Genomic DNA, 14,869 nt, shown 5'->3' on the forward strand with positions numbered 1-14,869 from the left:
TGCCTTCAGCAGCTCGGTTTGGCCCTTGGTGCCAGGGGGCCGGTACATCTCGCTTGTTTCCCACCCAAGGCTCCTCTTTCTCCATGGGTGACCCGTATTTTGTGGGTCGGTTGTGGATAGCGTTGTTCTAGGCAGTGGGGGGGAGCGCTCCGTCTTCTGCGTTTGTCTGCTCAACAGCAACTTGGGGGCTGAACCTGAGTTAATGCCCAAAACACCATCACAGAGGAGGCGTCCCAAGAAAAGGCAGTCCTCCTGCCTGAAAGATGAAAATAAGGAGCCAAACAGGAGGAGGTAGGTCAGTCGGTTGTTCTGGCCCCGCCGCATGGCGTTTAAGAGTGAAACAAAATAGTAACTTTCCACGTACACAAGAACATAAAATAGCCTCTTCGTTCCCTGAGTTAGCAAATACATTGAAAATGGCATGACAAGATGAATTGACACTTTGATTCTTGTGACAGTTTGGGATAGAGTTGGCTGGTTTCCTTCACTTTCATTTTTGGTTTTTCTTTTTTCTGGTCACAAAGAATAATAAATTTCTGTTTTCTTACCTGTTTGGATTTGGGTTTTTTTAATTTGATTTTGTTTCAGCGCAATTTTTGGCCTGAGGTTGCTACTGGTGTTCGCTCCCTAAACCTTTGTGCTGGTGCCTGAGAGAACCCGAGAATGGAACTTGCTACCAGCGACATGCAGAAACAGCAGGTCCGCGGCCATCGTTTGAACTGGCAGGCAGAAAGGCTCGAAGGGATTAGCGGTGGAACTGAAGTGGAAATTCCAAGTGACTTGCTTAGAACCAACTGTACTTGAGGTTGTTAAAGCGAGTCCTAAGTAGACAACAGTTGCCTGCAAACAGATGCCAAGGCAGGATGGTGTAGGGCACGATTTAATTGCACGTGTAGTCGGGGATGGCTGTGATGCTAATTAACTTCCTCGATGCCACTGCTTCGTGGTAGCTGCCTGTGTATCTGCTCTCATCCCGTGGCCAGCGGCAAGGCGGTCAAGGTAACCTTCCCTTCAGAGAAGCACATGCTGTGAGCAGAGGGTAGGCACGCTGACAGTTGCTGTAGCGTGACCCAAACCTCGTCACTGGGCATGAGGTAGTAAACTGTTTGTGTGTTAAGGCACTTAAATTTTGATAACCGTGAAAAACCCACAGGAGTTGGACAGGAAGAGTTAGAACTAAAAGACTGTCAGAAACCAGACATGGAGGATGGGGAGAACAGCGAGAATAGTAAGGAAGCGTGGGAAGTTCATGTGTGTGTGGTGAAGGAGGGCAGGAGAAGAAAACGTTGCAGATCTAAACGGGGAGAGCTCTTAAGACATACTGTTAGTTTTCAGGTAGCAGCTGGATTGCTCCCCTGAAGAAGACAAGTCTTGCATGTGTTTTTCCTCATTTAAACTTAGTTTTGAGAAAGATCTGCTGATGTGGCAGAACGCCTGGGCGGGCGGTCATTTGTCAACAGGAAGTTCATGCTGCAGTTCACGTTGTGCTCCGTCCTGCAAGGTCAGGCCATTGTTGTTTTCCTTGCTCTGTTTTTCTCAGTATGGATTTTAAAACCCATTTCTTAGTGTATTGTTAGTTACGCATTTCCCAATTAGTAGTCTTTTTTGCTGGGCGGGCGGTCATTTGTCAACAGGAAGTTCATGCTGCAGTTCACGTTGTGCTCCGTCCTGCAAGGTCAGGCCATTGTTGTTTTCCTTGCTCTGTTTTTCTCAGTATGGATTTTAAAACCCATTTCTTAGTGTATTGTTAGTTACGCATTTCCCAATTAGTAGTCTTTTTTTGCTAATCTAGCAAAAAGTCCCTCCTTGCTAGAGGTCAGAATGAGAAATTAAGAAAACGAGGCTGGAAGGAGGGCAGAGGGTATCAGCTTGAATACTGGCAGTAGGACAAGTCACTGCTTGCTGGTGGTCTTGCGCCAGGGGCTGTAAAACCTTGTCCTTACACCGCAGTGGGTTTTCTTAGCTGCCTTTTCTAGCTGTTGCGCGCTTCCACATTGGCTCTCCGTGAGGATTTCCTGCAGAAGTCCCCCAAGCCTCTATGTGGCTGGTCAGGTTTAACTGAAGCAGCAGAACTCGAGGCAGTTACCGTACCTGATAATTTTTCCCTTAAGTAACAGTAATTCAAAGAATTAGTGAGTCCTAACTGTACAGGTATTTTTTGTTGCCTTCCTCAGGATTACGCTGTCGGGTACCACGTGTATGGCAGCATTGCTGTGTTTCCCAGCCTGTTCACAAACTGCGTTTAGAGCCGTGGATGTCTTCTCAGCGCTTGGGTCCCTGCCTCCCCAGTGCTTGGGACGTGTTTTATACTGAGCAGCCTGCCAGAGAGCGGCAGAGCCTTCTGTTTCTAGCCGGGATCTTGTAGATCTCTACAGGGGAGACTTCCGCACAAAGTTGGTCGTGGGAGACTGCGATATTTTCGATCCAAAATCCCTCCCTGTGGGATGTCTGTACTTTGCTCAAGGCAAACAGAGTGGAGCTGGTTGTACCAGTATGACTTTACTGTCCTCTGGTGTCATCCCTTCGGAGAAGCACGTGCTGTGAGCAGAGGGTAGGCACGCTGACAGTTGCTGTAGCGTGACCCAAACCTCGTCACTGGGCATGAGGTAGTAAACTGTTTGTGTGTTAAGGCACTTAAATTTTGATAACCGTGGTGAAAAGCCCACAGGAGTTGGACAGGAAGAGTTAGAACTGAAAGACTGTCAGAAACCAGACATGGAGGATGGAGAGAACAGCGAGAATAGTAAGGAAGCGTGGGAAGTTCGTGTGTGTGTGCGGTGAAGGAGGGCAGGAGAAGAAAACGTTGCAGATCTAAACGGGGAGAGCTCTTAAGACATACTGTTAGTTTTCAGGTAGCAGCTGGATTGCTCCCCTGAAGAAGACAAGTCTTGCATGTGTTTTTCCTCATTTAAACTTAGTTTTGAGAAAGATCTGCTGATGTGGCAGAACGCCTGGGCGGGCGGTCATTTGTCAACAGGAAGTTCATGCTGCAGTTCACGTTGCGCTCCATCCTGCAAGGTCAGGCCATTGTTGTTTTCCTTGCTCTGTTTTTCTCAGTATGGATTTTAAAACCCATTTCTTAGTGTATTGTTAGTTACGCCATTTCCCAATTATTAGTCTTTTTTGCTAATTCTAGCAAAAAGTCCCTTCTTGCTAGAGGTCAGAATGAGAAATTAAGAAAACGAGGCTGGAAGGAGGGCAGAGGGTATCAGCTTGAATACTGGCAGTAGGACAAGTCACTGCTTGCTGGTGGTCTTGCGCCAGGGGCTGTAAAACCTTGTCCTTACACCGCAGTGGGTTTTCTTAGCTGCCTTTTCTAGCTGTTGCGCGCTTCCACATTGGCTCTCCGTTTCGTCTTTGTCTCCAATCTCCACCCTTCACCCGGCTACCTCTGGGTCGCTTTGGCATCGGAAACTGCCTTTCTCTGGACGACCAAAGTTGTCCTTTGGTTTTGGATTTGTCCACCTCATCTCCTGGACTTGCTGATCAAGCGTGTGGCTCCATCCTCTTGTGGCAAGTCACCTTACGGAGCGAAGAGGATTTCACTGCAGAAGTTCCCCAAGCCTCTATGTGGCTGGTCAGGTTTAACTGAAGCAGCAGAACTCGAGGCAGTTACTGTACCTGATAATTTTTCCCTTAAGTAACAGTAATTCAAAGAATTAGTGAGTCCTAACTGTACAGGTATTTTTTGTTGCCTTCCTCAGGATTACGCTGTCGGGTACCACGTGTATGGCAGCATTGCTGTGTTTCCCAGCCTGTTCACAAACTGCGTTTAGAGCCGTGGATGTCTTCTCAGCGCTTGGGTCCCTGCCTCCCCAGTGCTTGGGACGTGTTTTATACTGAGCAGCCTGCCAGAGAGCGGCAGAGCCTTCTGTTTCTAGCCGGGATCTTGTAGATCTCTACAGGGGAGACTTCCGCACAAAGTTGGTCGTGGGAGACTGCGATATTTTCGATCCAAAATCCCTCCCTGTGGGATGTCTGTACTTTGCTCAAGGCAAACAGAGTGGAGCTGGTTGTACCAGTATGACTTTACTGTCCTCTGGTGTCAGCTCCGCCTGGGGCTGTGGATTACCATCCGCAAAGAGCGACGAGTGTCCTGGTACCTCAGCTGCTGCAGTCTGTGTCCGTACGATACAGCCTTTATTTGCGAGTCAACCCAGCGTGCCAGGCTGGTAGCTGGGATGGCTGCAGTGAGGGTATGTGCCCTGCACTCCTGCCCGTGGTATAGGGTAGTGACGTCCAGCAAAAAAAAAATCTTGCAGAGAGCAGTAAGCGGCAATTTCTAAATTGTTCCAGCTAAATATGCCAGAGCGCATCTGTGAGCTCTCAAGGTTCAGCTCCTGCATTTCCCCGGTGATAAGAGATGGGTTGTGAGGGGGAATGGTGGAGGGAAGAAGCCTGCGGGTTCACTTCAAAACTTGTTGTCTGCTTTTTTTCCTCTAAAAATCATTTGGGAGCGGGACACTTTCATCGCTTCATTTAAAATTGTTTCTCTTTAAGGTTGTCCAGAAGGAGAAGCAGCATCAAGCCAGTGTATTCCAAGTCAAGTTCCCAAAGGCACCACAGCAAAGAGCAACCCCAGAACCCCGGCCGTCAGGGGGAAGAGGTGTCCCTGCCCAACTGTGCGGTGAGGTCTCAGGCCAGTGTTAAAACCGAGCTCCCAGCGCTGACTGGGAAATGGCCGGCAGAAGCACGCGGTCCCGCGGTGAAGGCGAAGTCTCAGGACTGCCCTCAGGGTGCCGACAGCAGTGATGCAGCCTGTAAGGCTGTTACGGGGGAGCAGTTGCCCAAGGGGGACGCAGCCACTGAGCTGCACAATGTGTCTTCCGTCGCTGCGATCCCTGCTGGCCAGACAGCAAGGGAGGGGGAGGAGGCCCCCAAAAGAAGAGCAAGTACCCCCTCTCCCAAGGCTGCTAGAAATGGAGATCCTGCCATGCTCCAAGGAGATCGATCTCCTCGAGACCTCGAAAAGGTGCTTTTCCAGGACTCCGACAGCAAAATAAGTACAGTGAGATCCAAAACGCGCCGTTGCTCTGGACGCCGAAGCTTTGTGGGTGGCCCCCACAAGAGCCGTAGGGCCTCCTTGGCAGAAAAATATTCACTGGCCAGCAAAAGAGAGAGCATGATCCGGAGGTCTATCAGCAGGGCCATTTCAAAGAAGGCAGCGGCGCGAGAATCATCCTCTGCCTCCAGCAGAGTGAGCTGTAAGTTTTTCACTTGTCAAGTGCATTCATTTGGCTGAATCAGCTTCTCGGCTTTGGTGTGGGGAGTAAGCAGCTGTGGAGCTGCTCATCCGTATTAACTCTGTCTCTGGCTCCTCTTAGTCTCCTTGTCGATAGGCCTTGTGGCTTCCACCCATTTGGGGTGCAATCTTCGGGTCCTCATCTGCTGCCGGACCAGGTTTCAGGCCGTGTTTTGCTGCAGCAGGTGAAGAAAGTGTCTGCTGGGGCATAGGCCCGGGGATTGGAGGCTGGGTTACATAGGTTGTGGATAGGCAAAAAAACAAGAGTGAAAGGGAAAATGCAGTCTGGCTGGTTCTAGCCACGTGTGCAGTTTGGCTGATCAGGAGAGACTACAGCATTCCATGAGGAGGGCCTTTAATTTCAGTGTCTTCTGACAACTCTCCAGAAAATCTGTGGGAACTGAATGTCTCCACCCCCTGAAATTTGGCTGAAATTGGCAGAGGAACTTAAATGCTTGTTGGGTGAAGATCGAATGGATGGACTGAGAACCAAATAGCACAGTCATTGGAGGAAACAAGATTCAGAAATCCAGGCTATTCCTGGTAGCACTAAACTTCTCATATCCTCTGTTCCCACTACTGGGAAGGTTTTGCTATTTGGACTTTCTAAAATAATTGCTTCTGAAGTCAGATTGGCTTCTAATAAAGCACTGAGGCCTTTGGTATTTAGTTTTGTCAGCTTTGAGTCACACTGTATCTAGGCATTTGTTACAACACTTTCAGCTAAGTGGTGTTATGGGGGGAATGAAATCAGCCTAAATCCACCAAATCTCCGCATAAAACCGTGTAGGTATGCAGTAGCTCAAGTCAATTGACTGGGAAATGCTATCTCTGACACAGGCAAGAGCATGTTTGTGCAGCTGGAGCAGTCTGCAGGCAGAGGAGCTGCTGCTTCAGTTCTCTGCCTTCCCAGCCTACACCAGTTTGTCAGTGACACTTGAGGGAGGTGGTAGTGCTGGTGTGGAAAGCTGAGATGAGCAATCGGCGTGTTCCCTGGGAGGAAAGCCTGCACAGAGACCTGAGCTCTACCACGCACACATTGCTGCTGTTGGGAAGCCTCAGAATGAAATCCCCAAGCTAGCTTATGTTTTTCTCCTCCAGGTCAAAGCTCCTTGGAGGTTTTTGTGGAAGAAGATGTGACCAGCAGCATGAGGTGAGGCTACCATGTAAGGCAGGCAGGAAGAAACCACAGAAAACCCTGCAAGGAAGCGATATGGGTCGCTTTTATATTACAGATGTAGGACTGGTTTTGTAACGGACTGTTTAAGTGATGATGTCACCTGGGGCTGGTTGATACTTCAAAGTTTGTGCTGTTCAGGCACGGGTCTTCCTTTTCAGAAGTCTGTTCAGAGCATGGTGGGGTTAAGCACTGCATTAGTGGGGGGTCCAGCCTATGCCATAAGGCCTGAGGGGCTGCCAGCAGTTGCTCTGCCTGGTGTTGGCTGGCGTCATGTGAACTATGTCCTGGGATTCCTGGCTGTAACCAGCCTCGGAATGCCTGGTGGTGCTGGAGGTCAGTCAGCTGTGGTCTGACCTGAAAGGTGGACGAGTAAGACTCAGCCTGAGGCTCACGGAGCTTCCTTTTTACCTGCTACATGGAAGTTCTGCAGAAGGGGACAAAGCTCATCGGTGTGTTGTTCAGTAATGCAATGGAATGGTCCGTCAGAAGAATTTACAGCTCCACCTCTGTGTGGCCTGGCTGAAACAGGCTTGTGCCTCTGGATGTGCTTAGATTTATCTGCACTTTCCTTGGGGTCCCGTATGCTGGCTCCATCATACTTTTATCACCTGTAACTCGCCCTTCAGAGAGTTGAAATAATTAAAATGGCTTTCCTTTTACAGACCTGGACTGGAACTGAATCCCCCAAGTGAAAAGGTAAGTTCTAAGGAACAGCCTACCAACTATCTGTCTGGACATCTTCTTGCCTGAGTTGATGCCTTTTGCTGAGCATTGCCACTGGAAGCAGGGAATGTGCAAGGGATCATTCTGTCACATCCCTTCAAGCTCAGCGAAGACGCTGCTGAGTTGGACAGTGCTGCCCTTCTAATGCTTAGGCAGCTAGTGAAGCCAGTTGGCTCTCTGGCTCCTGGTGGGCAGAGAAATTTTGTGCCTTGATAAGGCCTCTTCAAGAGGGAGTTTTTGGAGGTGCTTGGCCAGATTCCCAGGAGTCAGCAAGCTTTTTGCCTGTCAGCTGGGCATGGTAATTGATGGGGTGTATTCTTAGCCTGTCTCTGTTGCTTGGCTGGTTTGAGCTACAAAAATCAGGAGGGCAGTTCAAGTTAATGTGCTTTCCTTGGCCGCTGAGGCTATGTAAGCAGCAAGCTAGCATAAGCCCGCAGTGCTAGCAGGACAAAGAAACCCATCCCCTACTTTGAGCTGGCAAAAACAGCTTGTGTGGTTGTGCTGCGAACCCGCTGAGGTGAAAACCAGCCCAGCAGAGAGGGGTGGGCTCTGCTTCAGAACAGCTCCCTGGTGCTGTTGGGAAGCAGCAGAGGTGGGAATGGGCAGGTGGCTCTGCTCCGGATCGTGGTGGTGGTAGCTGGTGGTAGCTTAGCAGGCAGGGGAAAGCATGGCCTGTGTGTAGGCAGCCTCGTAACACGCTAGGATGCTGTGCTGCAGCGACTTTTTTGCTTGTCCTCCTGTGAATATACCATAATGGTACTTAAAAGTGCCTAATGATCTTGTAACCTGAGACACTTTACAGGGACTTGTCTTTCTTTCAGGACTGGAATATCTGTAGTTTGAAAATTGGTGTCTCCAAGGTGTGCAGAAGCTGCCTGTCATTCTTGAGGCACTTTGACTTTGGAGTCCAGGTTCAGTAAAGCTCCTGCTCTGGTTGAGAAGTGCTGGGCAACTGTCCTTCCTGCAGAGGCTGGTGTTTCATGAGCAGGCTCCCGGTTACTGAAATGAGCCAGTCAGCGTCCATGCAGCACAGCTCTAGTTGAGAGAGGAGCAGACCCTAGCCTAGCAGTTGGATTGCAGTTGGAAGCGACTGGCTTTTTCAGGGCAGAAGGTCCATGGTAGCCTTGTTCTTTGGAGCAACTGTGCTGAGAGAATGCTTGTTTCTTTTTCCTGCAGACTTCTGAAGATGTCCTCATCTCAAGCAAAAGTATACAAGCTGCCAGCCCTCCTGCACAGCACTTACCCTCTCCTGAGCAGCAGGCAGGGAACAATGAAGGTAACTTTGAGTTGGTCTTGCTTTTCTTGCATGAAGCCCCAAAGACACACAGAGTAGGGAGTCAACATGAGGGTTTGTGGAAAATCTGGGACTTGTATTGAAACAAAACTACCTCTGACCCGTCAAGGTAATTTTTCAGGTAAACTTTTGATCTCCTGAAGAGGTGAGTCATGCAATTAGATAAGCAAGGACGTCTTGTAAATGTGTCCAAGCCTTGAGACAAATGCTGTCCTGTCCAACCTCAATCTGCAAAATGAGCAGGTGGGGACACTTTGAAAGGAGATTGCTCTTAGACCTGGAATCTTCCACATAGTGTAATGCTCTGTTAAAGCGCCTTGACATCCCTTTCCTCTGGGTTTATATTATGTGAGGATTTACAGGTCCCATTTATTTACTGTGCCTCAAAGCAAGGAGAGGGAGAGATTCAGGCTTTTTATTTATCCCCCGTGGGAACTGTAGGATCTGATAAGCAGCTGTAGCTGGAATGGAGGGAAGAGTAGCTGGAGGCCTTTTGGTGAGACAGATTGTGCCTGTTCAGAAGGGTCTGTACAGGATGCGTGCCACAGCATGCTTCACAGCGTACGTATACAACACTGATATTCCAGGTAGCCATCCAGGCTTCTGGTTTCTCAGTTTGGCTACCTGCTACAGGGCTCTGAGCACACAAGAGCTGGAGACCAGAGTCTGAGCCCTGCAGGATGCCTTGCACATGGTGCTAACTACAGGTTTCTTCACAGGAAGCTGTGTAAATCCAGACAGCAAACGCCAGAACGAGAACCAGGAACAACCCCACTGTGCCAAGTCCCAGGAGAATCCCTCACGCATCTGGTATGAGAAATTTGCAAGGGGGAGGAATGAGCCAGTGGTCTGGAAGGACTTGGGCCCGGCCTTTCAAATAATTTGTTTTAAAAAGCTTTGGGTGTTTGTTTCCCTACCTTCCCACCCAGACCCCTTCCACTGTAGTTTTGAAATCTCCTTTGGCCAGATCTTGTCTCCTGGGAGCTCCTTGTGACTTCTTCAGCCTTGTTTGGGTCTAGGACCCAGGTCTGGCTTGGGAAGCAGACAGGAGTTCATGCACAAACCAGCAAAGGTGACTAAGATAGCATGGTTAACTCACAGCTTAGATGTGACTCTGAGTGGTTCATAGAGGGGTGGTCCAGGAGTAGTTTCAGAAGGCAACGCGAGTAGGTGACTGACTTATTTATTTTTATCTTGTGCAAGCGTCTGGAATACCTGACTTGTTTCCTCACTACCTGTATTACTGGTGTTTCACGTGAGGTTTCACCTGCTCTTAGCTTTGCCCTCAGTCTCCTGTCCTGATTTTGCTGGGGTGAATTTGCTGTGCATAGTGGATGGGAAGGGGAATAACAGTAACCTCTGTTCTCACATGGATGCTTAGTGCTGTGTGATGGGTCAGGATCTGCAGCCTTCCTCAGGGCTGCTGCTGGATTGGTCCCTCATTGTGCAGTGAAGCAGTCCCCCCTGTTTTTCCCTGGAATTAGGGCATGCAAGTGAAGTAATTTCTGACACACGTAAATCTGAGTGTCCGAAGTATTTCTAAAGCGTGTGAAACTCTGCCAGTGAGGTGAGCTGGGCTGGGTAGTTGCAAACACACAGGGGTTGTGTCTATCTTGTGCTGTTAATACCAGATATAACAAAGACTTCTTGCTCGCTGGGACTCAGAGTGGAGGATGAGAGTGAGCATGATGTTGTACGTTTCTGCTCTGGAACTTGGATGTTCCCCTACCGAGTTGTCACATACCTTTCCTGTCCTCATTTGTGACTGGACGGCGCGCCTGCCACAGGGCCGACTGAGTTCATAGGAGTCCCATGTTCTCTGGTGGCAGCGAGCAGGCAGAGGGAAGTGTGTAACAGCAAGTAAATGCTTCTGGCAAGATTAAGGAGCGTGATGGTCACCTAATGTGCCTCTTCCTAATGCCACCAGGACAAGAAGCTATAAACAAGCAATGGGTGTTACATGGAACGAGCAGCAGCCAGGGGGTCGTACCCTTTCCCCTTTGGATGACAAGCACAAGGATTCAGCAAACCAGTCTCCATCTTCTTCCTCTCCAGCTAGCAAGGTGAGTGGGTGCCATGGCCCTTCTTTGCCTGCCTTTCCCTGGCAGGTACTGACTTCCCTCCATCTTCTCCTCTTAGGTTGTTAGACCATTGAAAAACTTCCTGCAGGCTGTGCAGCGAAACCAGCTGCTCGTGAGCCCGGGGCCCACAGGACGTGGGGGTGTCATAAAGAACTTCATCAAACGCAATACTCCCACCCGGCCTGATCTTAAGGTGCGTCAGTCCCACCTTCCCTCGCAGGGCTGGAGGAGGGGATCAAGTTTGGGAGAGCGGCATGAGGGACTGTTTGCTTAGAACTAGGAATATGTTTATGCTTTTCTGCCTGCTACCATGGATCAGTGCAGGTCCTCGTAGCAAACTGGCCTCACAATTCTACTTCAGCTTCCCCAGGGGAGGGAAACTGGTTGGTGTTGCCTTGCGTAGTCTGTCCACGCACACTGTTATTGTCTGGGGGTCTTTAGCACCAATCCTCAAACCTTCCTCATATGCAGAGAAATCTCAGTTGCTCTACCTATAGTCAGCAGAAACATTTTATATTCTGGGACTGTTGAACCGTAGGAAAGTGGGAAGCTTTTCTTTTTGCAGTGGGGATCTGCCCTTGTGTCTTGCATAATTGACTGCTGCAGGGCTGAAAGACACAGGCAGCGTGAGGTCAGGCAATGGGTTCCCTACCACATACTGATAAAGAATTACAGCTAAGAACAGGGTTGGTGTGCTATGAAGGGGGGTTCTAGTGTTACTTCCAAACCCTTAATCATTTTTTTTATATCTCTTCTCTACAGGGAGACTTTGTTGTAAGTAATGACAACCTTAACTGTGGGGGCTGGAAGACTGTAACGGCTGTGCTGCTTGCCTCATGGGCACTGACAGCTCTTTCCCCTCGCACTAGCATCCATGCAGCTCTCTGTCCAAATAAGTAAACTGGCCACACCAGTGGTGAGGTGGCAGGATCTCTTCACAGGTGTGTTCTGCTGGGGCTGGGAACTGCTAGGAAACCTTTTGGCCTCTAAGCAAGACTACTTGCACTGTGCCCCTTCTCCCCCATTCTCCCAGCTGCTGGTGTGGGTAACACTGTCCCAGGCAAGGAGCATTTGCTATAGGTGGTCACCTACAGCAGGAGTGTGCTGTTTCTTGCCTAAACATATTCTCTACAACTGAAGGACTGAGGTGTTTCCCTCCTATACCTGTGACTCTTCTGCTCTTATTAGTTGAATAAGCACTGTTGCCAAACCTGCATTGTTTCTGCCAAACCTGCATTGTTTCTTCCCTACTATTCACTTCCCATCCTGGTGTGTGGGTGAATATGACTCTGACGGTGACTTCTTTGTTTAGCAGGCTGCCTAGCCTCTAGCTGCCTGGGCATAAGCAGCCTGAGGGTAGAAACAGGCCTCAGCAATTGGTATAGTCTGAACTCATCTCCCTTCAGGAGAGGGAGCGGCAGAGACTGGAGAGCCTCAGGAAGAAGCAGGAAGCTGAGGAACAGAGGAAAAAGAAAGTGGAGGAAGAAAAGAGACGGCGGCAGGCAGAAATGAAGCAGTGAGTTGGGTCCCTTACCTCCTGTTCCTTCCCTGGTTCAGCACAGAATTGCCTTGGAGGCCTTCCCTGCCAGGCAGACAGCACTGCTGTACCGTGCTTTGTGCCTCCCACTTGGAAGGAGCATTTAGCAAGTGATGCTGCCTGCAAGTGACCCTGAGCACTGCTCTTCATGGCTCACTGCAGTAAGGACTGCATCAGTGCAAAGCACCTGCTAATGTCTGAACTTTATCCAGAAATGAGCTGAGGCTAAGCTCAGCCAAAGCAAGTCGAGCAAAATAACTGTTTCCCCCCATTACCATGTCCTGCAAGTCCCTGTTCCCCCATCATCCTCTGTGCTAGAGCAGACAAAGCTAACAAGCCCCTCTTGCACACGTGCTGCCCAGGAAGAGGGAAGAACGTCTGAGGAAGGCACTGCAGGCTCGGGAGCGGGTGGAACAAATGGAAGAAGAGAAGAAAAAGCGGATGGAGCAGAAGACTTTACAAAATGATGAGAAGGTAAGAAAGCTGACCAAGCTTTGGACCAGTCAGTACTGTGACGTTATCTCTGTGGGCTGTGGGACCAAGAGGGTGCAAACGGGTCACTGGCATGATACATGCAAGCACAGGATTGCTGCTGACGGTGACTAATCAGGTGGTGGGTAAGTCTGCATCAGAGACACTGAAACTCTCTGTCTAACAAGAGGAGGCTTTTGTTCTCCATACCTCTGCAGCGGTTCTAAACATTCCTGTTCTGACATGCAGTGTTTATGGTGCTCTGTGTTCAAGGAATGTGGCAGCATCCCTTAACTGTCCTGTGAACAGGCCCTGCAGGTGAGGCAGCCTTACTCAGCTTACGGTGCACTCAGTGAGCTGTTTGCACAAAACACTACAGACAGCGAAGCCGCAGTGCTTGCAGGGGGTTGCACAAGCGTGGTGGGAGAGAACAGCTACCAAGCACGCAAGGGATGCTCATGACTAGTAGACTTGGCTGTGTGTGTATTTGTATCGTGTTTGTCTTTTAAAGCTTTGTCTGGCCCTCTTTTGAGGACAGGTGGAAGATGAAGAGCGTGCTAGGATGGGCTGCTAATGGCTGCGTGCAGACAGTGTCGCTGCTTTTGTACAACCGTGCAGGTTCTGCGGGATTGAGGGAGGCTGTGCCTGACTGACCTGGAGCCCTAGCAGCCTTTGGGAGAAGGATGGTCGCTCATTTTGGGGGGTGGACTAAAGTCACCTTTGGAAAGGGTCAGCCTTAGAAGACAAAAGAATCGTGCTCCTTTCAGCCTTTCCCAACACCTGAGCGGCCAAAAGCACGCACAGCCCTGGCTAGTCTGCTGCCGTGGACAGACAGCTCAGGTGGAGGAACCGTGTCTCTGGGGCTCAGTCAGCTTCCGCATCCTCAGTTCATACTGCAGTTCAGTTAGTCGACAGCAGCACTGCAGGCAAAGCGGAAACCAGATGCTGCATCCCCTTGTTCTGCAGAGAATCACTTACAAGGTGGAAGCGTGTAATTTTGGGTTGTGTGATGGTCTCTGTGCTCCTTTCTCCTGTCACTCCAAGCAATGGGTGTCTCTTCGCATGGCCTGCAGTAAGTGGTGGACTTGCTGCACAAGGTTGGCGCTAAATCTAATGCGCACGTGCCGCTTGCTGGGTGTTGGGTTCTCAGCCTCAGTAGGACCTGGAATATCACGGACTTCAGAAGCAGTCCCCGTCCTCCACTTGGACAAGGCTGTGAGGTGTGTCCTCGGGGGCAGTGGAGCAGACACGTGTGGCTTTCTCAGGTGCGCCTCTCACAAGTGCGGGAAGAGAAAGTGGGAGAGGAGCGGAGCAAGAAAAAACCGTCGAAGAAGCCTGGGGAAGCTGATGCGCGGAAGCAGAAAGCGCTGAGGGTGGTAAGAGCAACTCTAGGTCCCTCCTGCATGTAGAAAAGGAAAGGAGTAGCAGGGAACCCGTACACTGTTCCGACTGGTGGGACAGGGAAAGGTTACTGCCTCTCCTGCTGGAGGGATTTTGGGGTCCCTGCTGCAAGATTTCTGTCTAGACAGTTGATGTTGGGTTTGAACACGGGTACCTGTGGGGACAGAAGGGAGAGACCACCCAGTTGGTAGGCAGGCCATGGAAGGTAAGAATGGGATATAACAAGCACAGTTTGTCTAAAGCATTTGCTTCATATCCTCCCATCTTTCCCCACTTGAGCTGGAGAGTTACAAGGGTTTTCTTCTTTCTTCTTCAGGAGGAAGATGAATTTGAGCAGCAAGAACCACTGCAGAAAAGGAGAGAGGATGAAGTGAAAGAAAAAGGAAAGAAAGTCTTGGAACTGAAAAATCTTGTAGAGCAGCAACAGGTGGAACAAGTGAAGGAGAGGTATTAGCTTGTTTCTGTCCTGGAGGAGAGGACTTGGCAACAGGCGTGGTGAAGCAGTAAATACAAATAGTATTGCTGAAATTGGGAGACTGGTGAGAGTGTCAGGCTGTCCCAAAGGTTTGGGGTACTGAAGCAAGAGGCTATAAGAATGCTTGGGGTGGGGGGGGGTGGGTAGGCGGACATGCTTTCCTCTATAACTGAATTATAGATTTCTTTTTTTTTTCTCCAGGCCCCCCGTGCTTTTCCCCGCCAGCACCTACCTGGTGACGATGAAACCAGCAGAGGCCCCAGGGCTGGAAGAGAAAGGGGTGTTAGTGGGCAGCATCACTGAGCCCCCGACACCCCCAAATGCTCTTCCAATCGCCTCCTCCCTGGAGGAGCCCCCCTCACCCTGCCATGGGGACCCCCAGCCCACTGCCCTTTCCATAGCATCCTCCTGGCCCCAAACATGGGCTCTTGCAGACGCAACCCCCAGGACAAAGTGCCCGGGACC

At 50.1% G+C, this 14,869-nt stretch overlaps 2 protein-coding genes across 2 annotated transcripts in view; one reads left to right on the forward strand and one right to left on the reverse strand.

Moving 5' to 3' along the window:
- The window catches only part of INCENP (inner centromere protein antigens 135/155kDa), a 17,766-nt gene extending 17,718 nt beyond the window's left edge, over positions 1-48 (reverse strand). Inside the window, exon 1 of the mRNA XM_009334168.1 lies at positions 4-48. Coding sequence (XP_009332443.1) covers positions 4-48 — 45 coding nt within the window. The remainder of the gene's footprint in view (positions 1-3) is intronic.
- Positions 49-83: 35 nt separating this feature from the next.
- LOC103925451 (inner centromere protein-like) overlaps positions 84-14,869 on the forward strand; it is a 19,379-nt gene continuing 4,593 nt past the window's right edge. Inside the window, exons 1-14 of the mRNA XM_009334179.1 lie at positions 84-94; positions 178-291; positions 4,501-5,204; positions 6,344-6,395; positions 7,085-7,118; positions 8,322-8,421; positions 9,159-9,249; positions 10,367-10,502; positions 10,579-10,713; positions 11,927-12,036; positions 12,420-12,531; positions 13,794-13,904; positions 14,246-14,376; positions 14,606-14,690. Coding sequence (XP_009332454.1) covers positions 84-94; positions 178-291; positions 4,501-5,204; positions 6,344-6,395; positions 7,085-7,118; positions 8,322-8,421; positions 9,159-9,249; positions 10,367-10,502; positions 10,579-10,713; positions 11,927-12,036; positions 12,420-12,531; positions 13,794-13,904; positions 14,246-14,376; positions 14,606-14,690 — 1,926 coding nt within the window. The remainder of the gene's footprint in view (positions 95-177; positions 292-4,500; positions 5,205-6,343; positions 6,396-7,084; positions 7,119-8,321; positions 8,422-9,158; positions 9,250-10,366; positions 10,503-10,578; positions 10,714-11,926; positions 12,037-12,419; positions 12,532-13,793; positions 13,905-14,245; positions 14,377-14,605; positions 14,691-14,869) is intronic.

This window comes from Pygoscelis adeliae, unplaced genomic scaffold (assembly GCF_000699105.1).
Source record: "Pygoscelis adeliae isolate BGI_AS28 unplaced genomic scaffold, ASM69910v1 Scaffold420, whole genome shotgun sequence".
In the NCBI taxonomy this organism is placed as follows: domain Eukaryota; kingdom Metazoa; phylum Chordata; class Aves; order Sphenisciformes; family Spheniscidae; genus Pygoscelis; species Pygoscelis adeliae.